Raw genomic sequence first — 27,444 nt, forward strand, 5'->3', positions numbered from 1 at the left:
ACACATGATGTCTGAGCATTTGTGGTTAAACACAAAAGATGAATTTTGGCAAAGGTCTTACTTATCTGGGGGTGGTTCTGAGATGGGAACAGTGTGGATTCATTGGAACACTTAGTGGGCTTGTGGGAGAGCTGACTAACTACTAGAAGTCTGAGCAGTCTGAATATCTCCAAATACTTCATCCAATCTGGGCAGATGTCATCCAATCTGGGCAGATGGCCTACAGCACAAGGAAATGACGATGATTGAAAAACCAAAGCAGACATACTATATCTTTCCTCTGAACACTCTGTTCCCAAAAAGACCCTGTTGGCTTTATTGTTTTATTTCCCTTGTTGGTGCGGAGGTTTGAACTTTGCTGAAAAGATCCTTCTGTATCTGTTCAGTTACAGCTCCAGCAGAGCTGCCTGTAACCTAGCAGCTTTTATGGTTCTCTGGCTTTAATGAGTCAAAGCCAAATGTCAGGTTGTGTTCCAAATGACACCTTATCCCGTATGAATAGTGCACTAGTTTTGACCAGAGCCCTATGGGCCTGCTCAAAAGTAGTGCACTATTAATGCAAAAGGATGCCATTTCAAACTTGCCCTCAAACTCATTCACCAGGCCGCTAATTGCCATGATGGGGTAATTTATCTCGGACAAGCACCAGGGCTCTGTTTTTTTGGTTTGTTTTTGTGTATGCTACATGTTATAGGAGTAGCTAGCTACTTGTCTGAAGCTCCACTGTGGCCTTCAAGTCAAAGTCCACTGGTTCTTAAACAAGCTCTATTATGGTGGCCTCTAGTACATTCTAATGCTAGATTGTATTTTCAACCAGCAACTGTCAGGAAATAACACTGATACAGTTTCAGTGTTGGTTTCATCAGCTGTTGTAAGATAGGACAAAAATAATTTTGAATGCAAAAGGGCCTTTAAAGCATCCTGTAATAGTCTCCTGACTTAATTTAACAGCAGGTAATTGGCAAAAAGCCTACCAGTATGCAAATTATGGAGCCAAATGAAAAGCTCTCTTAACGATGCAATTCGATCGGCTACTGACGAGTCACTCACTTTAATGTCTTGCAAGTCCTTATGGACTTCATATCGAAAATACAAATGGGATCTTTAGTTTAGTTGTCCTGAATTGATACCATGGAGATATAATTATCTCCATGGTATCAATATATAATTATAATTATTATATTATTATATATATAACTACGTTGTATGATTTATGAATGGTAAGGATTTATGAGGGACTTTAATTCAGTCATTTTGACACCTTTTTAACATAAAAAAATTAACGAGTCCAGCTTGCTGTTCGTCAATCAAAGCAGTCAGCCTATGTGCCACCACTCTGTGGCTGCCTATGAAACACACCATGGTCCAACGTTGACTTTTTTTTCTCTCTGGCCCGATCGCGCCATTTTACCAAAAATCTACTGGTCCGAACATAATTTTTGCTGGCCCTGGCATGGTGTAGTTCTTAAATGCATTGGGGTCATGCAGGGCCTATAGGTTTGTATGCTTTCGCTCTGCTAACATATGGAATTGTTTTAAGATTGTTGTACCATGGATCATTTAGCTATTTTATATAGAATTGGCAGTAGAATGGCCTTACTGAGCTCAGTAACTTTCAACATGGCACTTTCAACATGGCACAGTCTTAGTAACAAGTTAGTTTGTCAAATTTCTCCTCTGCTAGAGCTACCCCGGTCAACTGTAAGTGCTGTTATTGTGAAGTGGAAATGTCTAGGAGCAACAATGGCCACACAAGCTCACAAAGCAGCACCGCCGAGTGCTGAAGCGAATAGTGCGTAAAAATAAGCTGCAACTCTCATTACTAGGTTTCAAACTGCCTCTGGTTGAAATGTCAGCACAAGAACTGTTCGACGAGCTTCAGTTATTTTGCTGACATTTCTTCCAGAGGCAGTTTGAAACTTGGTAAGGAGTGTTGCAACCGAGGGTAGATTATTTTTAAGTGCTTCAGCACTCGGCGGTGCTGTTCTGTGAGTTTGTGTGACCTACCACTTTGCGGCTGAGCCATTGTTGCTCCTAGACGTTTCCACTTCACAATAACAGCACAAGCTTAGATCACCATGCATAATGACAAGTGTCGGCCAGAGCGGTGTAAGCTCGCCGCCTTTGGACTTCTCTAGAGTGATGAATCACACTTCACCAGCTTGCAGTCCGACGGCCGAATATGGGTTTGGCAGATGCCAGGAGAACACTACCTGCCCGACTACATAGTGCCAACTGTAAAGTTTGGTGGAGGAGGTGTAATGGGCTGGTTTGAGCTAGGCCCCTTAATTCCAGTGAAGGGAAATTGTAACGCTACATCATACTATGACATTCTAGACGATTCTGTGCTTCCAACTTTGGTAACAGTTTGGGGAAGGCCCTTACCTGTTTCAGCATGACAATTCCCCTATCCACAAAGCGAGGTCCCATCCAGAAATGGTTTGTTGAGATTGGTGTGGAAGAACTTGACTGGTGCCCAACCTCACTAATGCAATTGCTGGGGGGACTTGCTTCCATTCAGGCACAATGTTCCAACATCTAGTGGAAAGCCTTCCCTGGAGAGGAGTCTGTTAAAGCAGCAAATGGGGGACCAACTCCATATTAATGCCCATGATTTTGGATTGATATGTTTGACGTGCAGGTGTCTACATACTTTTGGTCATGTAGTGTATGTATACTTTAACATTGCAAGTCATTACTCTGTTCTTTGTTGTATTAATTGCATTCATTTTTGTTTCTAAATTGGTATGTGATTTGAGAATAGGACGCTTCCCTTTTAAGACAGACGTTCCAAAAAGAGATATTGACATGGCTATAGTCTGCTTGCCAAGAGGAATGCTAGGCAGGGTTGCCATGTCCTTGATTTTCCCGCAAAATTAGGCTACTTTATGAAAACAATGTTGCGGGTGAAAATGTATTGGTTGCAGGTTTTTGAGCTACTTCTAAGTTGCACGGTGAATGCCATGGCATTTCTCTTCCAATATATTTCACGATCAGGTAGTGAGCGCAGGAGTGTTTGAGAGTGCTGCAGCTGAGTCATGTGAGAGGAGACCGAGCAGACAGGACTTACCAGTTGTAGATTGTCATTTATGGAGACTATTACCTATTACTTTCCAACCTATTTTCCATAAAACATATTAACACGCTAGAACTGATGCGCATCAAGAAATAACGGTGATATTGTACTGGAAAACTACTAGGGGTGCACTAGAGCACATTAGAAAAAGTTGCTTGGAGGTGGTTTAAATGGCATTTTAATGTCTACTTTGCTCATGGAAAGCCTCATCAAGCGAAGTGTTTTACACATGCTCAGAACTCCTTTGCGTGCTCCTATTATAGGGAACATTTTATTGCGGGGGGGTTCCTCTGGAAAATTCCATTAAATGTGGCCAATAATACATTTGCATCTGTTGGCCATCCAAGTATCCTATTAAATGATATGCCATTGTAGCCCACCATTTGATAAATATGTTAAAGTCCTTGCAAATCAATTTGTGCCACTTGTGTAGCCTAACCGGAGCTAGTAAACATATTTAATAAATAGCCTATAACTCTATTATGCATATTAATGGACTTGTTTAATTAAATTGATGTTAAGTCGGAATAGGCTACAGAAGAAACACTGTTGTTGACAAACATATTCAGTTCATGTTATTTGATTCATTGATTTGAAATTACAACCCCATCCTCTGTAGCCTTTTCCTGCAGGCTATTGGGCAACACAATCACTTCTTTCTTAGAAATCGCCTCACTATTCATGTTGAATGAATTAGTTTGTCAATTTTAACTAAGCAAGCTGCTAAAGCGTTTAGCCTACGCAACATGTAGGCAATCTGAAATTAGATGTAGGGCTATAGGCTACCTGCGTCTAGGTAAGAAAACCATGGCAAATTTGAATTGCAGTCATTTTAGTCTGTATTCCAGCATTTCTCAAGCTCTGTCATCAGGACCCCAAGGTGTGCACGTTTTTGTTTTTTGTCTTAATTTGAAATCCGCCTTGTAGTGTTAAGACAACCAAAACGTGAACCCCTTGGGTACTGAGGACTGAGTTTAGGAAACCCTGCTGTAGCCTATGACAATAGAGCCCCACAGTGGAGATGTCAACCTAGCGGTCAAACACGGAAATGGTTACATTCATTTTTAAAAACACTTCAAATAAGAGTTGCTTTGTGTAGCATTACCCTGGCGGGATATTTTGATAACTATGTACATCTCTCGGGCAAGTTGACTTTTATCAATATTTTTGTCTCTTTATTCGAAAATGCTAATTGTTGTCAAAGTTAGACATCACGCAAGACTACAATTTCCTGCAAGCACCTGCACATCTCTAGCTGGCACCTTTGCTAACATGTAAATAAATGTTGGCAATTTATTAATTACTACATTTAGCTAACATTTGATAGTTAATCCAGAGATGTTTTTCTTAACCTTTTACCCCTTTTTCTCCCCAAATTTGTCCCATCGCTGCAACTCCCGTACGGACTCGGTGTGTCAGAGGAAACACTATACACCTGGTGACCGTGTCAGCTTGCATTGGCCTGGCCCCTCACAGGAGTTGCTAGAGCGCGACGGGACAAGAAGATCCCTGCCGGCCAAACCCTCCCCTAACCCGGACGACGCTGGGCCAGTTGTGCTCCGCCCCATAGGTCTCCCGGTTGCGGCTGGCTGCGACAGATCCTGGACTCAACCAGGATCTCGAGTGGCACAACTAGCGGTGCAGTGCCTTAGACCACTGCGTCACTCGGGAGGCCGATCCAAAGATTCTGACCTTTGCCTTGATTCGGTAGTCTCGTCCAGATCATCATTGCATTTGTATTTCTTTATGATAGCCAAATTAGCAGCTAATTAGCATTTCATTTGTTGGGGTAAATACAGGCAAACATATTGGTTTTAAAGTCACCTCGTCTAAGAGGGAGTACTCATACTGTTGTGCTCTGACTTGTAATTTCTATAATCTCACAAATGGGCCATTTTATAATGGTTTGTCGTCTTAATATCTGGCACAAAGTAACGGCACAATTGCCAGAAAATAGCGTACATTTTTATTCAACTTAAATAAAAGAAAAGAAGCTGGTCCAAGTATTTATTCTGCAGAGATTGATATCCTCTGTTCAACTTTCATCACTCACATTCTCCTGTTGGATTTATCTGTAGTTTATCAAGTTTGCAGACGACACAACAGTAGTAGGCCTGATTACCAACCATGACGAGATGGCCTACAGGGAGGAGGTGAGGGCCCTGGGAGAGTAGCACCAGGAAAATAACCTCTCACTCAATGTCAGGAAACAGCAGAGGGAGCACGCCCCTATCCACATCAACCGAACTGCAGAGAAGGTGAAAAGCTTCAAGTTCCTCGGCGTACACATCACTGACGATCTGAAATGGTCTACCCAAACAGACGGTGTGGTGAAGGAGCAACAGCGCCTCTTCAACCTCAGGCGGATGAAGAAATTTGTCTTGGCCCCTAAAACCCTCCGTTTTACAGATGCACAATTGCGCGCATCCTGTCAGGATGTATCACCGCCTCATACGGCAACTGCACCGCCCGCAACCGCAGGGCTCTCAAGACGCCCTCTATTACACCTACAGCACCTGATGTTACAGGAAGGCCAAAAATAAGATCAAGATCAAAGACCTCAACCACCCAAGCCACGGCCTGTTCACCCTGCTTTCATCCAGAAAGTGAGGTCAGTACAGGTGCATCAATGCTGGGACGGAACAGAGCTGGGACAAAACGGCTTCTATCTCAAGGCCATCAGACTGTTAAATAGCCGGCTTCCACCCGGTTACTCAACCCTCCACCTTATAGACTGCTGCCCCATATACATAGACTTGGATTCATTGGCCACTTTAATGGAACACGAGTCACTTTTTAATAATGTTAACATACTGCTTTACTCATCTCATACAGTGGGGTAAAAGGTATTTAGTCAGCCACCAATTGTGTAAGTTCTCCCACTTAAAAAGATGAGAGGCCTGTAATTTTCATCATAGGTACACTGCAACTATGAAAGACAAAATGGGGGGGGGGGATTGTAGGATTTTTAATGAATGACGAGATGTTAATGTCGGACCGTGCACAGGAAAATTAATACATTAATGTGCCAGAGAACAATGGGCTAAGTGGATTTTGACTCGTCGTTGCCACACTCCATGTGAAGAAATTCCGATGCAACCAACCTCAGCACACACAACACACACACCCTTGTACCAAGAGGTGGGGCAGACTGTTAAACCAGGAGTGTTTCTCTTCATCACCAGTTCTATCAATGGGTACTTTAAGTGGGAAAAAGTACCTGGCTGAAAGTGAGTCTGCAGACAGCTGACACTAGTGCAAAACACTGCTGGTATATTGCACTGTATTTTCTGAATGCAGCGAGAGGGCCACCATTTGCATTGGCGTTAAACACACTTGGTTAGCTATCAGCTTTTCCTTTAATCAAACTGCTTCTAGAAGGATTTACTGGAAATGTGTCCCAAATAGCACTCTATTCCCTATATAGTGCACTTCTTTTGACCTAAACGACTAGGCCAGGGGATGCCATTTGGGGCACAATCTGGATGTGTTTACTACCTTTTGTCTTTTTTTGTTGTTTACTTCCGTCTGCCTCTGCACGCTTTCTGGTCGTCTCTGTTGTCTTAACGCTCATCTCTCATTCTTGCACTCTCTCTCTTCTTGGTTGCCTGTGTTTCTATAGACCAGGGTAGTTCTTTATTCTGCAGTCAGAGGCAGCCCTCAGTCGCTCTCTGAGGGGGAAGGGACCCGTGCCCGTGTGAGGAATACTAACCAGTCTGATCTGCAGAGGAGGAAAAGTGGTCTGGGAGAGGGAGTGTGACCAAAAACAAGCGTTTGCGAAAGGCTCAAGAAATTGTAATTGTCAAGGGAAATGGCCAATGCAATAGTCCTAGTATATCATGGAGGTGCGATTTGAAATCAATGACTAAACACAACTCTTTGAAGTCTTAGCAGGGTAACGACAAGGCGGACACCTGAGTCTCCCTTCAGATGTGTATGCCACAGACAGACCGCTGAGACCTCTCCCTGTTAAAGAGTGTCCTGTGTATAGAGCTGATTTGGATTAGAGCGCTGTCAGTGGCTGTGCCCAGACGACGGGAGACGTGTTCAGATTGACGAGGGAGCCCTTCTAAGGATTGCTGAAAAACAATTACAATTATTATCAAATGCTGCATATCACCCCAGGTTGTGACACCTTGCTAGAAGTCACAAGAAGATCCTGTCTGGCTGGCTGTCTGTAGCTAAGTTTTCCTCCAGTTGGTGACACGTTTTCAAGCGAATATTCAAAAATCTGGATAACACTTCACATTTTCCCACCAGACATGTTTCCATCAAACTGATTTATTGGGAATAAAGTGTGTGTGTTAACGTAGTGCACATAAAAATAATGAATAACTCATTTTACAGGCACAAAAAAATCCCACCCTGTCGAATGATTTAAATTGTCTGTCCACATTTTATAAAATTTTTCAGGCATTCCATGTTTCCTTAAGCCTAGTTGTGACTTTTTTTTCACGTCGGGTAATTAATCTGCATGAAATGGTTGGATGGAAACCTGTTTTTTTGTCTGCCCATTGACCAGTGGAGCCACTTAAAGTTTAATTAGTGGGGTAACAGGCCCTACAATCATTGCATTGAGTCATGGTGATGTTGTGACTGTTTGTAATGCATGCTATGCATCCTGAAAAGCATATCAGCACTGAATGCGCTGTAATAGTGCTAGTAGTTTATTTCTATATCTGAAGAATTGGATAAAGAAACCACTAGTTAGTTGGTGTAAGATATAAGTAAAACATGCTTGCTCCCAAGGCGAAAATTGGCTTGGATGCACATTACTGCTTTATAAAGAATGAACACTTGAGTAGTCTAACAGGTGTCCAGGTCACTTTCTGTGTGTATGCGCACTTGCGTGTGCATGCGGTATAGTTGATGTGTGACCTCTGTGCTGTGTTGCAGAAATGTCAGGCCACACACGCAGGTGGACTTTAAGGTGTGGAGTCACCACACCCTGAAGGCTGATGCTCTCCTGGGGAAAGCCACTCTGGACCTCCTCCAGGCCTTGGAGCAGCACGACAGGAAATGTACGTAGTTGGCAACCCGCCTCATCTCTTATTCCTCCTTTTTATGTTCCAACCTTGACAAGAACAATGTCAATAGGCAACAGGATATCAGCTCTGATATTATTTCCCCTGAAATAATTAGTTCTTGCTCTTCAGGATGAACTGCAGTATGCCTTTCTGCTGTTGGGCACAGTATTCCACAGTAAATGGTTTAGAAAGAATGCTGTTTCAAGTAGGGCCTCAAATACTGTATCAGACATTTTCTCGCTAATGAGTTACTAATAGCTGTGTTCCATCCTGTCTTTGCCATGCCCTGTCCCCATCTCCTCCTTTCTCCCCTGTCTCTGCCATGTCTCCCCTCCCTCCTCAGTGGAGAACGTGAAGGAGGTGTTGAAGCTGGTGCTGGACAATAAGGGGGCCGTGGTTGCTACGGGAGAGCTGACCGTGTTCCTAGACGGTCTGACCGTCAACCAGGAACAACTGCTCAACGGCAACGCTGCCACCTCTACCAGTGAGTACCGCTGTGTCTGTCTGTTTTAGTATGCGTGTGGCTTGTCGTCATACCTTTTGGATTTATTTATAGTATGTATGCGTGTTTAGTTGTAGAATATTGTTTAGGATAACAGTGCCTTCGCCTCCCTTTCAGAAGTCCATCAGAACGGTGATGCCATTCATGAAAATGGAGGGGACACTCCATCAAGGGCTCCCAGCAGGTAAGATAAGATCTCCTGGCAGAAAACCATGTTGTGAATGAATGGGCACTGAGTCAGCAGAGACGTTTGGTTTAGATGGCGGCGGAAATAATTTTATCAGCAGAAAATGTGGTGCCGCTTATATTGGAGGCAACCATAAACCAATGCTGAAAGGCAATGCGGTCTTCACACACACACCGATAGAGCCCCAGTTTTCCTGCCTTACATCATTGTGGTAGGGACTATATTTGTCCGGCTCTTGGCGCGTTCTAAGAAGCCTGGGATAGTAGAACTCTCACCGTGTAATTTATCAGAGCTCCGACTGCACATGTTCTGTCCCTCTGTCTCCCTCTGTCCCTAAATCAGGACAGTTTGTATGCAGGCCTTGCCACAACCCTGATCTTGATCTCACTCACTCTGTCGAAGTGCAGTTAACAGGGCTAATATGTGTTTTATTAGAATCCTCAAAGTGGATGTTGGCAATTTATTCAGACCGGGAGGTGAAGGAGATGGCAGACAGACTTCATCTGCATTGCAGTTACTGCTGCGTCCAGCCTGTGATGACTGCATACACTGCCTTTGCACTTGCTTTGTCCCTCTCTCCGTCTCCCCCCTTTCGCCCTCTCTCCTACACTTCCTATAGCCCCTGTGCCCCTTCTCCCAGCTGTTAAAACACATCCACTGTCCCACTAGGCCTGACTGTCACAGTATACACAACCTACTGTGGATAGTGTGTGTGTGTGTGTGTGTGCCCACCTCCAGCAAAAACGCTGCCCAGACTCTGATTGTGTTAGTGGTGTGTTTGGGTTGTCCACATTGTGGCGCAATATACTGTATGTGCTGCCTGCCTCATGTAGGCTAGTTACATCTGTCCCTGGGGTCTGTCTGTCTGTGGCAATGAGTGCAGAAACAACCTTGTGAACCAACACAAAGGCTCTCCTTCAGTCTTGCCTGTTTCATCACCATAACACCCTGCCCCCTCCTCTCTCCCTCGTCCTCTGCCCTGCATGACAATAGCCTCAATGTCACAAAGCGTTGCCTCTTCTCAGAACAAGGACTGCGTCACTAGTGCCCCGTACAGAACAGGACATACGCAGGGTGGGGAGCGCCCAAGCTCCATTTACTCCCACTCTGAAAGACTGGCATCACAAGTCCTTCCCTCACACACAGACGCACGCACACTCACATAGACGCATTCACATACCCTCTGTACTCTGAAGTGCCACAGAAGCATTGTTACAGAGGAAGTGGAGTTGGCTGCATGTGCGTGACCTGCCTGAAAAACAGGAAGAGGGTTAGTGGAGGTGGTAACGTTTCTGCTTGCTGCTCTGAGGTACTGTGGTGGTGCTGTTATCCTGGTCAGAAAACAGATATTTTTAGATATTTTTAGAACAGACTCAAAACACCACACACACTAGTCTACAGAGAGAGTGCTGTCAGGCACGCTCCATCATTAGTAGTGCTTTCAGACAGTGATTCATCACCCCCATTGTGTTGTGGGAAGACGCGTCGTGGTTTGTCTAAACGAGGGGCCTCCTGACACATGATGGGGAGTCTAGCCTACTGCCCCATGTTTAACCCCCCCATCACATAGGTCATAGGATCTGTCTCTGCATATGTGGATGATAACTCAGCATTACATCCTTATTTGCCATGTCCTATTTGTAGGGCTAGGCGATATGGATATATATATATATTTGAAACCCATACCAATTAAAAAATATATATATTTTTTGAAATGGTATCTTATGTTTAAAAAATAAACGTTGGAAAAATGCTTTGAGTAGTTCATGATCTTAGGGTTGCAACACATACATGATAGCCCCATTGAAAATCAGTCTTCATTTTTATTTTATACTGTTCAATTCAACTCCAAACAGAAATACTCAAGTAGACTCTGCCACGCAGTATGATATGGGCAAAACACCTAGGCCTAGTTAATTGAACTGTTGAAATCATGAAAATATAGTGATTCCAATTGTAATATAGTGGCAGCACCTTGCTAAGAAAAGACGAACTAACAGAAAAGACAACGAGCAGACAGTAGTTTGCTGACCGTAGGATACACTGTTAGTTTGTGTAATCTTTGAACGCTTGTTGAAAGCAGCATGTTACCAACATAGTTGCATTCATCTGACCATGCTAAGTGAATGGCAGTGCCCGTGGCTCTGTGGTCACGCAACAGCTTTCTCTTTGAGTAACGGGGTACGGCTTGGTGTGTTTAGCGGCATGCAGGAGGAGAGGGAGAGGACTCCAGTATCAAATGGGGTAAACTCTAAACGCCGGAGTTGTGTATCACATTTAACAAACCAAACATTGAAATTACATTTTAAAGGTTAAGTAAAAACTCAAACTGGTCCATTTATCAATACTGGTATACAGTATAGTAAAATACGGTATACTGCCCAGCCCTATCTATTTGTACTGATATTTTACTTGATATTTATTTCACGGTTTATTGAAAAAGTTTCAGTCTCTTTGTACCTTCAGTGCATTTGAAAAGTTTTCAGGCCCCTTGACTTTCTCCATTTTATTTCATTACAGCCTTATTCTAAAATGGTATAGTTTAAAAAAATATATCTAGGCACAATCCCTATAATGATAAAGCAAAAACAGGTTTTTATAAAACTTGCAAAAAATATAAAGCAGAAATACCCTATTTTTACACAAGTATTTAGAAACTTTGCTGTGAGACTTGAAATTGAGCTCAGGTGCATCCTGTTTCCATAGATCATCATTGAGATGTTTCTACAACTTGATTGGAGTCCACCTGTGGTAAATAAAATGTATTGGACATGATTTGGAAAGGTGTGCGTGTGGATAAGGTCCCAGAGGTGACAGTACACGTCAGAGCAAAATTCAAAGAAATTGTCTGTAGAGCTCCGAGACGTGATTGTGTTGATGTACAGATCTGGGGAAGGGTACCAAAAAGTTTCTGCAGTATTGAAGGTTCCCTAGAACACAGTGGCCTCATCATTCTTAAATGGAAGAAGTTTGGAACCACCAACACTCTTCCTAGAGCTGGCCGCCAGGCCAAACTCAGCAATCTGGGGGAGAAGGGAGGTGAACGAGAACCCAATGGTCACTCTGACAGAGCTCCAGAGTTCCTCTGAGATGGGAGAACCTTCCAGAAGGACAACTAGCTCTCAGCATTCCACCAATCAGGCCATTTATGGTAGTGGCCAGACGGAAGCCATTCCTCAGTAAAAGGTACATGACAGCCCGCTTGGAATTGACCAAAAAGCTTTTAAAGGACACTCTGACCATGAGGAACAAGATTCTCTAGTCTGAAACCAAAATTGAAGTCTTTGGCCTGAATGCCAAGCATCGCGTCTGGAGGAAACCTGGCACCATCCCTACGTTGAAGCATGGTGGTGGCAGCATCATGCTGTGTGGATGTTTTTCAGCGGCAGGGACTAAGAGACCAGTCAGGATCGAGGGAAAAGATGAACGAAGTGAAGTACATAGCGATCCTTGATGAAAACCTTCTCAGGACCTCAGACTGCGGTGAAGGTTCACCTTCCAACAGGACAACGACCATAAGCACACAGACAAGACCACGCAGGAGTGGCTTCAGAACAAGTCCTTCAGTGACCCAACCAGACCCAGGACTTGAACCTAACCGAACATCTCTGGAGAGACTTGAAACTAGCTGTGCAGCAACATTCCCCATCCATCCTGACAGAGCTTGAGGAGCTCTGCAGAGAAGAAAGGGAGAAACTCACCAAATACAGGTGTACCAAGTTAGTAGCATCATACCGAAGTATGTAACTATGTTCTGAGTAAAGGATCTGAATACTTAATACTTTACTAATATTTATTGGCAAAAAATGTCTAAATCTGATTTTTCTTTGTCATTATGGGGTATTGTGTTTTAGATTGAGGGGCTAAAAAGAATGCGGTAACGTAGACAAATGTGGAAACTCGAGGGGTCTGAATACTTTCCAAATGCACTGTATACAATACATTACCTTCATATCAAATATTCTATTCACATGCAGAGATTACAATTGTAAACTTCTAATCCTACAGCTCAGTGAATGGTACGGGGTGTGCTCCCACCTATAACGGGGTGGACAGTGAGGGTCCCTCCACCTCCTCTGCCCACAGCGACTCCAGCCCCGGCCCCGCCCCTGTTGTCAACGGCGACGCAGCATCTTCCCCGACCCACCAGACGGCCAAGCCCACGCCAAACCTCGCCCCCACCGACAGTGACGTAGCCAATAGTACTGGTGAGAGTAGCACCTCATTTGAATATTGAAGTTCTGGAGTTATCCATAGTTTTTCTACCAATGGGTTATGTTCACTCACCCACATGTCATGCTGAGAAAAACACGTTGTCACTGTTGTAGTAAGACTAAAAATAAAGCCTGCTTAATAGAGATTCTCCATTGAAGTGACTTTTAGTTTAAGAAACTGTCCCTTATTGATTTTGACTACCAAAAAAATCCAAACTTCTCTATATGGGTTGGTCCACAAATTTAGTTCTGTTTGGGTACTGTAACTTGGTGAAAATGAACTTTATTTCACAGAATTTTAACATGGTCATAAAGCGCACATCTTCAACTTAATAGGTACTTATTATACATTTTTTTTATTAGGTGCCAAATAAAGTAGTCTGTCTGCAGATCTTACTTTTTTAGTAAGCTCCTGCGCATGTGTATATCACCTTCTGCAAATGTGTATATGCTCTACTTTACGCGTAGAGAACAGGCTACTCTGCAATGACTGCATGATCTCACATAATGATTCCACTATTGTACTTTACAGAACCTAATATAATGGCATAGTATAATGTTACTGAAAGACAAAAACACAAAGTTTTACAGGTGAAATGTCTATGCGGTATATGCAAACCAACCATTTGATCTCAATCAGTTTTCATGGGAATAAGCTGAAGCACGCATGAGTTCACCAGCTGTTCCAGATGACTGATCACTCTCTCCGTAGCCGATGTGAGTAAGACCTTTTTAAACAGGCCAAAATTCACAAGGCTGTGGTGCCGCCACGTCGGTTGCGATTAACGTCTTATGGTATAGGGGACGCTTGCGTCCCACCTGGCCAAAAACCAGGGGAAATGCAGCGCGGCAAATTCAAATAAATTGATATAAAATCTATCTTGTAAGATACTCAATTAAAGCTACACTCATTGTGAATCCAGCCAACATGTCATATTTTAAAAAGGCTTTTTGGTGAAAGCATAAGAAGCTATTATCTGATGATAGCACAATAGTACACAAAGAGGGTAGCATATTTCAACCCTGCAGGCGCTACACAAAACGCAGAAATAAAATACAAAACATGCCTTGCCTTTGACGAGCTTCTTTTGTTGGCATTCCAATATGTCCCATAAACATCACAATTAGTCCTTTTGTTTGATTAATTCCGTCCATATATATCCAAAATGTCAATTTATTTGGCGCATTTGATCCAGAAAATAACAGCTGCCAAAATGCGCAACGACTACATGGCCAAGCACGACTCCAACACCATCATTAAGTTTGCTGACGGCACAACAGTGGTAGGCCTGATCACTGACAATGAGACAGTCTACAGGGAGAAGGTGAGGGCCCTGGCAGAGTAATGCCAGGAAAATAATCTCCCTCAACGTCAACAAAACAAAGTAGCTGATTGTGGACTTCAATAAACCGCAGAGGGAGCACACCCCCATCCACATCAACGGGACCTCAGGGGGAAGGTGAAAAGCTTCAAGTTCCTCGGTGTACACATCACTGACGATCTGAAATGGTCTACCCAAACAGACAGTGTGGTGAAGAAGGATCTGGCCCCCAAGACCCTTTCAATGTTTTAGACGCACAATTGAGACCATCCTGTTGGCCTGTATCACTGCCTGGTATGGCAACTGCGCTGCCCGCAACCACAGGGTGGCTCGTGTGGCGCTGGCAGTCTGCCCAACGCATCACCAGGGGTACACTGCCTGCCTTCTCAGGACACCTAAAGCACCTGATGTCACAGGAATGCCAAAAAAAATCAAGGACATCAACCACCCGAGCCACGGCCTGTTCACCCCGCTACCATCCAGAAGACAAGGTCAGTACAAGTGCATCAAAGCTGGGATAGAGACTGAAAAACAGCTATAGACTAGGCCATAGACATGGAATCACTGGTCACTTTAATGTTTAAGTACTGCTTATTAGATGTTCAATGTTTCTTTAAAAAATGCAAAACCATATTAAAGTGAGATTTCAGTTCATGTAACAGAATTGACCTGTATTTATTTTACATTAAAATTAATCACATGAAGTAAATATTAATCTCTAGGAATGATTAAGGCTTTACAATGATGGTGAAAATGTACTCTTCCTAGAAGTCACAGAGGGTGCCCAGTGGGACAGCAAAATACAGAATTTTTGCCCTTTAGCAAGTCTTTATTCATATTAAATATCCTGACGTTTGCAGTGTACATAGCTGGCCTACTGCAGAGCTAATTTCCCTACTGTTTTATTCTAGCCTTGTTCATGGTTGAGTTGATCCGAGAGAACAGAATGGATTCATTTAGATCAGCCTGTAATCCCTCTCTGCTGCTGTCCTGTCAGCACCTCTGGCTCTAAGAAAGCCCCTAGGAGGGATCAGCCAGACACCGAGGAGAGCAGTGACTAAGTTTACATATTTCGGCAAGCCACAGTGGAGAGGGGGAATATGGTTAGCTAGGCTCTCAGACAATGGTTGGAGTAAGGTTTGAACCATAGCAAGGTAGTTCATTGGAATCATTGTTTAACCCCTTAGAGTCTATGTCCACGCCCCGATGTCCTTCATTTTAAGCTAGAGATGTTTTTTTTGCATGGGCTGCGTCTCAATCACTGCATCCGCCAATGTCGCCCTTCCACATCTGCAGTGAAAGGTGTCTTTAGCATCCGAACAGTTTGTTCTACAAACCTCACTGAAAATAAATATCATAGCAACCTGTAAAGTGCTGGTCCCAGGTTTCATGAGCTGAAATAAAATATCCCAGAAATGGTTCCATATACACAAAAAGCTTATTTCTACCACATTTTGTGCCAAATTTGTTTACATCCCTGTTAGTGAGCATTTATCTCTTTGCCAAGATAATCCATCCACCTGACAGGTGTGGCATTTCAGGAAACTGATTAAACAGCATGATCATTACACAGGTGCAACTTCTGCTGGGGACAATAAAAGGCCACTTTGAAATTTGCAGTTTTGTCACACAATGCAACAGATGTTTTGAGGGCGTGTGCAATTTGCATGTTGACTGCAGGAATGTACCCCGGAGCTTTTACCAGATATTTGAATGTAAATTTCTCTACCATAAGCCGCCTTCAACGTCATTTTAGAGAATTTGGCCGTAGGTCAAACCTGCCTCACAACCGCAGACCACGTGTATGGTGTTGTGGGCGGGCGGTTTGCTTATGTCAACGTGAACAGAGAACCCCACCACGGGGCAATGGTATGGGCAAGCGTAGACCACAGATCACAAACCCAATTTGCATTTTATAGATGGCAATTTGAATGCACAAAAATACTGTGAAGAGATCCTGAGGCCCATTTTCTTTTTTTTAAGGTATCTGTGAACAACCGATGCACATACCTGTATTCCCAGTCGTGAAATCCATACATTAGGGCCTAATGAATGTATTTAAATTGACAGATTTCCTCATGAGCTTTAACTCCGTAAAATCAATGAAATTTTTGCATGTTGTGTTTTTATTTTATTTTTGAGACTTGTGAACATGATGGGGGTTCTCTGCTTTGCTATACGACCCCCACAAGCATCACGGGACTCGCCTGAAGTCTGTATAGCCGATCTGACACACTTATAAGACTCTCATGAGCACGTACATATCGGTTGTTTTGTTCAAGGACGCCCACAAGATTAATCTGAAGGTAGCCGGGTACCAGTTTTTAAAAAATGAATGGAAATGTATATTATTGCTTAAAATAAAGGGTTAAATACATCTAAAAAATCTAATGGAAACTGCAGTAGTTTCCTGGTATTTTATTTCAGGAGGTAGATCAGCTTTAATATTGCAGATTGATGGAAGCTGCAATCTAATTGTCTGCATCACTTCTAATCCCCCAAATATTTTTTTGCATATACACACTGTGTTGTGTGTGTACATTTTCTTTTCATTTACTCCAATTGGCGTAAACTAGTGGTTTGGTCTTTTTTTTCTGTTTCTCAGATATAGGATTCAATGCGTTTCTATGGGCTAATAGCCATAAGGCCAAATTCAATGTTTCATCAAAACAAATGTTTATTCTTTTTGATACCTTTAACACTGCTGTCAAAATCGGTGAAGAAAAGAGATGTTGTCCTTTCCCCTTGCTCTTTTTCACACCTTTTCAATTGTCTTTCCCTCAATAGTTGTAGTTAGAGGTGAGGCCGCTGCTCCTGCCCCCACCACAGACGAGACCCTGCCCCCTGCAGACGGCCCTGAGGACTGCAGCGAAGCCACCTCTGGCCCTGCCCCAGCCACCAACCCAGCCTTCACTTCCACAACTGGTCCCTCTCCCCCTCAACCCACCACAGAGGCTCCCTCCACTGAGCATGACAGTACTGCTGCTCCCCCCTTCTCCTCCTCCTCTTCAGCCTCGGGCCAGGCAGCCCCAGCCTCCTCCACACCCAGTTCCACTGTGGAGGCAGCAGGGGGCTCCAGTGGGGCGGAAGCAGATGAGGCCAAGCCCAGACAACAGGCCCCCAACGCAGGCACTTCAGACCCCCTCCCCCCTGGGTAAGTGACGTCTCACTGGATTTGTAACAGTTTGTGCTGTACCTGTGTCAGTCGTGTTTAATATCTGTGAGTGTTTGTCATCCGGTCTTGTGACCATGTGTATTGCTCTGTAGGTGGGAACAGAGGAAGGATCCCCATGGACGAACCTACTATGTGGATCACAACACTAAAACCACAACATGGGAGAGACCACAGCCACTCCCGCCAGGGTCAGTAAGATGGCTATTTGCGCTGTGTTGACTAACACAATGTCAGCATGTTACCAGGATCTGCCATCTGTTATTTTTCGATCCCTTATAGTAGGACATTGCATATTGGTCTTCTGTCTCCATCCGTCAAAAATGTATGTACGCATAACTAAGCCGCTGCTAAATGGCATATAATAGTAAATATACTTTCTCTCGCTCTCTCAGTTGGGAAAGGCGTGTGGATGACCGAGGCAGGATCTACTATGTGGACCACAATACCAGAACCACCACGTGGCAGAGGCCCACCATGGAGTCGGTGCGTAATTTTGAGGCATGGCAGTCTCAGCGCAGCCAGCTCCAGGGGGCAATGCACCAGTTCAACCAGAGATACCTCTACTCGGTAGGGACCTCGTCTTCCTCCTGCCCCCAGATACCAATTCGTTGGTTATGTCAGAGAATGTGGCGGATAGGAAATATTAGTGCTTTCAGAAAGTATTCAAACCCATTCTTTTCCCACATTTTGTTTTTACAAAGTGGGATTAAATGTCGGTGGAAGAATAATTCTTACATTTGTAAAAAATGTATGAAAAATAAAACCCGAATAGATCTAGATTTAGATAAGTATTCAAACCCCAGAGTCAATATACGTGGCTACAGCTATGAGCCTTTCTGGGTAGTTCTTAAAGCTCTGTTCAGCTGGTTGTTGGTCATTGCTAGACAGCCATTTTTAAAGTCTTGCTGAATATTTTAGCGCCACATTTAAGTCAAGTGTAACTAGGCCACTCAGGAACATGCAATGTTGTCTTCGTAAGCAACTTCCACGTACACCAAGTGTACAAAACATTAAGAGCATGCGTTGTACACTCAGTGGCTTATGTTGACTCCAATGCTTCACACAGTTATGTCAAGTTGGCTGGATGTTCTTTAGGTGGTGGACCGATCTTGAGACGCAGAGGAAACGGTTGAGTGTGGAAAAACGCAGCAGCGTGGCAGTTCTTGACACTCAAACCGGTGCGCCTGGCACCTACTACCATACCCTGTTTAAAGACACTTAAGTATTTTGTCTTGCCTGCTCGCAGTCTGAATGGCACACATACAATATATGTATGAGTTAGGGGTTCCGCTAGTGGAACCCCTCACCAGCAGCCAATGAAATTGCAGGGCGCCAAATACAAATCAACAAATCTCATAAATTACATTTCTCAAACATACAAGTATTAGGCACCATTTTTAAAGATTAAAATTCTTGTTAATCCAGCCACAGTGTCTGATTTCAAAAATGCTTTCCAGTGAAAGCTCCACAAACGATTGTTAGGTCACCACCAACTCACAGAAAAACCCTGCCATTTTTCCAGATTGTGTTACAAACAAACCAGTTGATTGCAGTGAAACCAAACATGACTGGAAAAGTCACGTTCTGTGTGGGTTATTTACCTGGAATGTGTCGTCGAAAATGGAATGAGACTGAATTCATGACTCAAGCGGTTCACAAAATGTTTTGTGTTTTATCAAACAAAAGATCATTCATTGTGTAACAATGAGCATTGGAATTGCATACAGACGAAGATCGTCAAAGGTAAACAATTTATCTTAATGCAGTTTGTGATTATGTTACGCCTGTGCTGGTTACTTTATTTTTATGAGGCTCTATGCTCTGATAATCGCATCGTAACCTTTCGCAGTAAATCCTTTTTTAAATCTGACAACGCAGTTGGATTAGCAAGATTCTAGGCTTTCGATACATGTGAGACACTTGTATTTTCATGAAGGTTTAATATGACTATTTATGTAGCGATCACCGTATGTTGTGGAATTTCAGCCCGCTAGCGGGTTCCGTGCGCAGAGAGGTTAATGCAACCGCTGTGTCAGATTATTATTTTTTTTTACGGAAAAAGCATAATCTGAGAACTGCGCTCAGAGCCCAAACCAGCCAGAGAAATATCCGCGATGTTGGGTAGTCAACATTAGTGATAAATAGCATTAAATATTCACTTACCTTTGATCTTCACCAGAATGCACTCCCAGGAATCGCAGTTCCACATAAATGCTTGTTTTGTTTGATTATATCCATTTATGTCCAAAAAGCTTCTTGTGTTAAGGCGTTTGGTAAACAAATCCAAAAGCGCGTTCTGGTCCAGTCGGACGAAAAGTTAGAAAAATTATATTACAGGTCGAAGAAACTTGACAAGAATCATAGAATAGAATAGATCTTTAGGATGTTTTTATCATAAATGTTCATTAACGTTCAATAACGTTCCAACCGGAGAATTCCATTGTCTTTAGAAAAGCCATGGAACGAGAGCTAACTCTCGTGACCGCGCGTCATGAGCCTGTGACACTGCCAGACCACTGACTCAAAGAGCTCTCATATGGTACCACTTCACAGTAGAAGCCTGAAACAACATTCTAAAGATGGTTGATATCTAGTGGAAGCTGTAGGAAGTGCAACTTGACCCATATCTCACTGTGTATTTTGATAGGGCTGAGTTCAAAAACAACAAACCTCCCACTTCCTGTTTGGATTTTTTTCTCTGGTTTTTGCCTGCCGTGTGAGTTCTGTTATACTCACAGACATCATTCAAACAGTTTTAGAAACTTCAGAGTTTTCTATCCAATACTAATATGCATATAGTAGCATCTGGGACTGAGTAGGAGGCAGTTTGCTCTGGGCATGCTATTCATCCAAAAGTGAAAATGCTGCCCCCTATCCCAATGAAGTTAACCTGAGTGATACTCATTGATGTGTTGGATTTGCCCAAAACTTAATGCTATTTATTCCGGATATATTGTTTATTTTTATTTATTTTTTTGCTATTTTTATTTACTGCCTTATTGCAAAATGAATGCATGTTTTGGAATATTTTTTTTATTCTATACAGGGGTTCCTTCGTATTGCTCTGTCAATTCGTTTATTATTGTGGAGTAACTACAATGTTGATCCAGCCTCAGTTTTCTCCTATCACAGCGATTAAACTCTAACTGTATTTAAGTCACCATTGGCCTCGTGGTGAAATCCCTGAGTGGTTTCCTTCCTCTCCGGCAACTGAGGTGGGAAGGACACCTTGATCAATCTTTGTAGTGATACACCATCCAACGTGTAATAACTTCACCATGCTCAAAGAGCTATTCAATGTTTTCTTACTTCTTTTTTTAAACCCATCTACCAATGGTTGCCCTTTGTGAGTCTTTGGAAAACCTCCTTGGTCTTTGTGGGGTTACAGAGATGAGGTAATCATGTTAGTCTATTGTACACAGTGAGTCCATGCAACTTATTATGTGACTTGTTAAGAACATTTATAGTCTTGCCATAACAAAGGGATTGAATACTTATTGACTCAAGACATTTCAGTTTTCATTAATTAATTAGTAAACATTTCTAAAAAATAAATAAACATAATTACCCTTTGACATTATGGGGTCTTGCTTGTAGGCCAGTGACGACAAATCTCAATTGAATCCGTTTTTAAATTCAGGCTCTAACACAACCAAAAAGTGAATACTTAATGTACTGTATGTTAGCTACATTGAAGATACCTTTGTATTTTAAGAGGAAATAAAATTCTCAGTTGTAGGCAACCGATACACCTCTGTTTTGTGAAGAGCAAATGTCAGTTCAGTGTAACATATTGCATATTCATATTGACCTTTCTGGCCCATCGAATAAACCCAGGGTCCCTGCCAACAGCTAAACGTTAATCTGCCAATCAAATTATAGAATGCGTTTTCACATTATTCTCAGAATGATCATCAACCAATTACTCAGCAGGATAAACAAACCTGAAAGGGCCTCTGGTCTGAAGCTACAGGAGAACTCCTGGCTTTTATGTCAAACAAATCTAGTATATTTCACTTTTTGTATGCATATCCATGTGTTCATTTAATCAGCCTTTTAAAATAAATTATATCATTGATTGCTTGTTTGTAAAGGCACAGACATGAGTGAATCTTAATCTTACCGATAAACATGTCTGTGTGTAGTCACCCCATGTCCTCACATCACTCAGTGTTAGTGATCACTCAGTCCTGGTCCCTATAGCCAACATTGACACCTCTGATGTAGTGCTTTGAGAGGTTTCACTGGGCTCCCCTAACCCTTTGAACTCTCCTGTAATCTCATCTGCTCTGACGATGATAAGCACACTACACTGACGGACTACCACGGAGGGATCTGATGTAGTCAGCATTTTGCTGATGGCCGGCTAGCTAACTGCTCAGTTACTCACTAGTTGGGAAATCATCTCATTTGGACTATTTTCCCTTTGTTCCTTCTCTTCCCTATCGGTGCTTTATGGACGTGTTTGTGATCTCTATTCCACGGTTCATCCAGGCTTCCATGATGTCGGCAGAAAACGACCCTCTGGGACCGCTGCCTCCTGGTTGGGGTAAGTTCAGTTCTGAATTTGTGATGTTCTCAATTTCTGACTCAGTGTGTTCACTATTTTATCTGTAGTGAGGTTGTTCCATAGTTGGCTCACTGTCTATCACCTTTTGGATTTCATCATGGTTTATCTTGGCTTGGTTTGTGGCTAGATGTACAAGATTGATACTGAAATTATCTTGTATATTTTTTCTCCATGCATATTCGGACTATTTTTGTACATTCACCTCTTGTCCTCCATTTGCAGTCTTGTCTGTTGTAGTTCCTCCTGTTCTCTCTCTTTCTGTTTCTCACAATTTGAATGTCAGGGCTTTATTGGCATGTGGAACATATGTTTACATTGCCAAAGCAAGTGAAATAGATAAACATTACACTTGCAAAAGTTCCAAAAGAATATAGACATTTCAAATGTCATTGTGTGTTGTAATAATGTGCAAATAGTTAAAGTACAAAAGGGAAAATAAATAAATGGATTCTTCAATTACATTGAGCTGATTTTCTGATGTGCTGTTCTTTTCCCCGTGGTGTATCGTTTTAGTGATTCACCATAGCGAAGCTGTAGGCTCTGGTTTTCTGTGGCTCTGTTTTTGGTTGGATCTGTTTTCTCAACATCCTTAGGTTTTTGCATTCTTCATCAAACCATTTGTCATTGATGTTCATTTTCTTAGGTTGTCTTGACATTTTTTAGATTTGATAAGGAAGCTGAGAGGTCAAATATACTGTTTAGGTTTACTGCCAAGTTACACCTTCGCTATTACAGTGAGTCATTTTGTCCAGGAAATTGTCTAGAAGGGATTGACTTTGTGTTGCCCAATTTGTTTTTTGATAGGAGAGTAGTGTAGAAGTCTATCTATAGCATTGTTTTTATACACTGTTCAAAAAAATAAAGGGAACACTTAGATTGTGTTTAACTCCAAGTTAATCACACTTCTGTGAAATCAAACTGTCCACTTAGGAAGCAACACTGATTGACAATACTTTTCACATGCTGTTGTGCAAATGGAATAGACAACAGGTGGCAATTAGCAAGACACCCCCAATAAAGGAGTGGTTCTGCAGGTGGGGACCACAGACCACTTCTCAGTTCCTATGCTTCCTGGCTGATGTTTTGGTCACTTTTGAATGCTGGTGGTGCTTTCACTCTAGTGGTAGCATGAGACTGAGTCTACAACCCACACAAGTGGCTCAGGTAGTGCAGCTCATCCAGGATGGCACATCAATGCGAGCTGTGGCCAGAAGGTTTGCTGTGTCTGTCAGCGTAGTGTCCAGAGCATGGAGGCGCTACCAGGAGACAGGCCAGTACATTAGGAGACGTGGAGGAGGCCGTAGGAGGGCAACAACCCAGCAGCAGGACAGCTACCTCCGCCTTTGTGCAAGGAGGAGCACTGCCAGAGCCCTGCAAAATGACTGCCAGCAGGCCACAAATGTGCATGTGTCTGCTCAAACGGTCAGAAACAGACTCCATGAGGGTGGTATGAGTGCCCGACATCCACAGGTGGGGGTTGTGCTTACAGCCCAACACCGTGCAGGACGTTTGGCATTTGCCAGAGAACACCAAGATTGGCAAATTCACCACTGGCTCCCTGTGCTCTTCACAGATGAAAGCAGGTTCACACTGAGCACATGTGACAGTCTGGAGATGCTGTGTAGAACGTTCTTCTGCCTGCAACATCCTCCAGCATGACCGGTTTGGCGGTGGGTCAGTCATGGTGTGGGGTGGCATTTCTTTGGGGGGGCCGCACAGCCCTCTATGTGCTCGCCAGAGGTAGCCTGACTCCCATTAGGTACCGAGATGAGATCCTCAGACCCCTTATGAGACTATATGCTGGTGCGGTTGACCCTGGGTTCCTCCTAATGCAAGACAATGCTAGAAATAATCTGGCTGGAGTGTGTCAGCAGTTCCTGCAAGAGGAAGGCCTGGATGCTATGGACTGGCCCACCCGTTCCCCAGACCTGAATCCAATTGAGCACATCTGGGGACATCATGTCTCGCTCCATCCACCAATGCCACGTTGCACCACAGACTGTCCAGGAGTTGGCGGATGCTTTAGTCCAGGTCTGGGAGATCCCTCAGGACACCATCAGCCACCTCATCAGGAGCATGCCCAAGCGTTGTAGGGAGGTCATACAGGCACGTGGAGGCCACACACACTACTGAGCCTCATTTTGACTTGTTTTAAGGACATTACATCAAAGTTGGATCAGCCTGTAGTGTGGTTTCCACTTTAATTTTGAGTGTGACTCCAAATCCAGACCTCCATGGGTTGATAAATTTGATTTCCATTGATAATTTTTGTGATTTTGTTGTCAGCACATTCAACTATGTAAAGAAAAAAGTATTTAATAAGAGTATTTCATTCATTCAGCTCTAGGATGTGTTATTTTAGTGTTCCCTTTATTTTTTGAGCAGTGTATTATTTAGCTCCTTTGGCTTTGATGCCTCATGTTTGAGCAAAGCTCTGTTCAAGTAGTGTGATTTTGCTCTGATCTGATGGGGGTGTCAGTGGACTGACTGAATGCTCTTTTTTTATTTAACTAGTCAAGTCAGTTTAGAACAAATTCTTGTTTAAAATTACGGCCTACCAAAAGGCCTCCTGCGGGGACAGGGGCTGGGATTAAAAATAAATATAGGACAAAACGCACATCACGACAAGCGAGACAACACTCTTGGTTAGGGCGTGTAAGTAAGCATTTCACTAAGTTCTACACCTGTTATATTTGGCGCACGTGACAAATCAAAGTTTGATTTAAAGAGACCTAAGACGACCACATAGCAAGACGGCAACTCATGACAACATGGTAGCAGCACAAAACATGGTACAAACATTATTGGGCACAGACAACCGCATAAAGAGCAAGAAGGTAGTGACAACAATATATCACGCAAAGCAGCCACAACTGTCAGTAAGAGTGTCCATGATTTGAATGATGAGATTGAGAACTCTCCAGTTTGAGTGTTTGTTGCAGCTCGTTCCAGTCGCTAGATGCAGCGAACTGAAACGAGGAGCGACCCAGGGATGTGTGTGCTTTGGCGACCTTTAACAGAATGTGACTGGCAGAACGGGTGTTGAATGTGGAGGATGGGGGAGGGGTTAATAAATAAGCAACAACCAGTGGGTCTTGCGACAGGTATACAGAGATGACCAGTTTACAGAGGAGTGTAGAGTGCAGTGATGTGTCCTATAAGGAGCACTGGTGGTAAATCAATGGCCGAATGGTAAAGAACATCTATCCGCTCACGAGCATCCTTACCCGCTGATCTATGAATTATGTCTTCGTAATCTAGCATGGGTAAGATGGTCATCTGAATCGGGGTTAGTTTGGCAGCTTGTGTGAAAGAGGAGCGATTACAATAGAGGAAACCAAGTCTAGCTTTAACTTTAGCCTGCAGCTTTGATATGTACTGCGAGAAGGACAGTGTACTGTCTAGCCATACTCCCAAGTACTTGTATGAGGTGATGACCTCAAGGTATAACCCTCTGAGGTAGTAAACACACCTGTGGGGAGAGGGGTGTTCTTCTTGCCAAACCACATGACCTTCTGTTTTGGTGGTGTTCAAAACAAGGTTGAGGGCAGAGAAAGCTTGTTGGACACTAAGAAAGCTATTGTTGTAGAGTGTTTAACATAAAGTCCGGGGTGGGGTCAGTAGCGTATGAGACTATCATCCGCATATAAATTGATGTGAGAGCTTCCTACTGCCTGAGCTATGTTGATGTAAATTGAGAAGCGCCTTGGGGTACACCCTTGGTGACGGGCAGTGGCTGAGACCGCAGATGTTCTGACTTTATACACTGCACTCTTTGAGAGAGGTAGTTAGCAAACCAGACCAAAGGCTCTGAGAGACTCTGGGTTGAGATCAGTGATAAAGTTGTCTACAATACTACTGCCAAGAGATGAGCTATATGTGTACCTACTATAGGAGTCCCCTCAACGCCTACCATTGACTACGTACATTCCCAGCGTCCAACAGAGCTGCAGGAGTTATGACACGTTTAGTTGGTTATGTTGCGTCTAGGGGGCATATGTGGGTGGGAATGCTGTCACCTCCAGGTAGGTGTTTGTCCCCCCCGTGTGCTGAGGGTATCCGGTTCTGGGTTTTAGGTCGCCACGGACTAGTACATGTCCTTGGGCCTGGAAATGGTTGATTTTCCCCTCTAGGATGGAGAGGCTGTCATTGTTAAAGTATGGAGATTCTATTGGGGGGATATAGGTAGCACACATGAGGACATTTTTCTCTGAGATCATTTCCTTATTTAATTTGCCAGATGTAAAATGTTTTGACTAATTTAATAGTGGGTTAGGTCTGCTCTATACCAAATGATCATACCTCCAGAGTCTCTTTCAGTTTCCACACCTGGTAGTTTGGTGGATGGGACTACCAGCTCTCTTTCTCCCTCTACTTGCATGTTGATGTGTGAGATAAACCTGTTCTGTCCCCCCTCCAGAGCGACGTGTGGACTCCAACGACCGGGTGTACTTTGTCAACCACAGCACCAAGACAACACAGTGGGAAGATCCCCGCACACAAGGGTGAGCACAGCTAGCTCTGTGGCAACGCCATGTCCTGCCATATTGATCTGATAGTATCTAACAAAAACAGAATTTAGTAGTTTTCTCTCTCTCTCTCCCTTTAATATTCTTGCTCTGTCTCTCAACCCCCTCTCTCCAGGCTCCAGAATGAGGACCCTCTTCCTCAGGGTTGGGAGATCCGGTACACGCGGGAGGGCGTCCGCTACTTCGTAGATCACAACACTCGGACCACCACCTTCAGTGATCCGCGCACAGGGAAGTCCTCTGTGTAAGTAGTGGACTGAACTCTTGACTTCTTTTTTTGGGGGGGGGGCTGTACTTATGACAGACTGGGCCTGTTTAAGAGCAGCTGCTCATAAAACGGTCATTAGTTACGGTGTCTTGTGATGCAATGAGCAGCAAACCTCTCTGCTTGTTATTGTTTAATTTACATATTCAGGAAAACCATCTCTGAATCACTAAGATCTTTTTGGATATTTTTCTAGTTCATTATGGCTTCAAACAATTCTTCTGGCCATATGACGATGATCAGTTATATCCTGTTACTGTGTCCCTGACCTCTGACCTCTGCCACTCCCTCCTCAGCACCAAAGGCCCACAGATAGCGTACGAGCGCAGCTTCAGGTGGAAACTAGCACACTTCCGCTACCTCTGTCAGGTATTATTATGCTCCCTATGTTCTTCTGTTTGGATTGTTTTCGTTTGGATGAAGGGACGGTTGTTTTGCACATTCCAGTCACGTTTTGATTTCACAGCCACTTTTTCTTTCTTTCTCCAGTCCAACGCACTCCCCAGCCATGTTAAGATCACCGTGTCTAGGCAGACGTTGTTCGAAGACTCTTTCCAACAAGTAAGAGTTGGTCTTT

General features: G+C 43.4%; 1 protein-coding gene across 4 annotated transcripts in view; it reads left to right on the plus strand.

The window, feature by feature from the left end:
- LOC123991159 (NEDD4-like E3 ubiquitin-protein ligase WWP1) overlaps nt 1-27,444 on the plus strand; it is a 57,496-nt gene that overhangs the window by 21,278 nt on the left and 8,774 nt on the right. For all 4 annotated transcript variants that reach the window (XM_046292432.1, XM_046292430.1, XM_046292429.1 and 1 more), the window contains exons 4-15: nt 7,973-8,097; nt 8,447-8,587; nt 8,723-8,789; nt 12,801-13,000; nt 17,116-17,482; nt 17,596-17,691; nt 17,896-18,070; nt 21,998-22,052; nt 26,494-26,578; nt 26,718-26,846; nt 27,164-27,236; nt 27,357-27,428. In XM_046292432.1, coding sequence (XP_046148388.1) covers nt 7,973-8,097; nt 8,447-8,587; nt 8,723-8,789; nt 12,801-13,000; nt 17,116-17,482; nt 17,596-17,691; nt 17,896-18,070; nt 21,998-22,052; nt 26,494-26,578; nt 26,718-26,846; nt 27,164-27,236; nt 27,357-27,428 — 1,585 coding nt within the window. The remainder of the gene's footprint in view (nt 1-7,972; nt 8,098-8,446; nt 8,588-8,722; nt 8,790-12,800; nt 13,001-17,115; nt 17,483-17,595; nt 17,692-17,895; nt 18,071-21,997; nt 22,053-26,493; nt 26,579-26,717; nt 26,847-27,163; nt 27,237-27,356; nt 27,429-27,444) is intronic.

This window comes from Oncorhynchus gorbuscha, linkage group LG12, assembly GCF_021184085.1.
Source record: "Oncorhynchus gorbuscha isolate QuinsamMale2020 ecotype Even-year linkage group LG12, OgorEven_v1.0, whole genome shotgun sequence".
Lineage (NCBI taxonomy): Eukaryota > Metazoa > Chordata > Actinopteri > Salmoniformes > Salmonidae > Oncorhynchus > Oncorhynchus gorbuscha.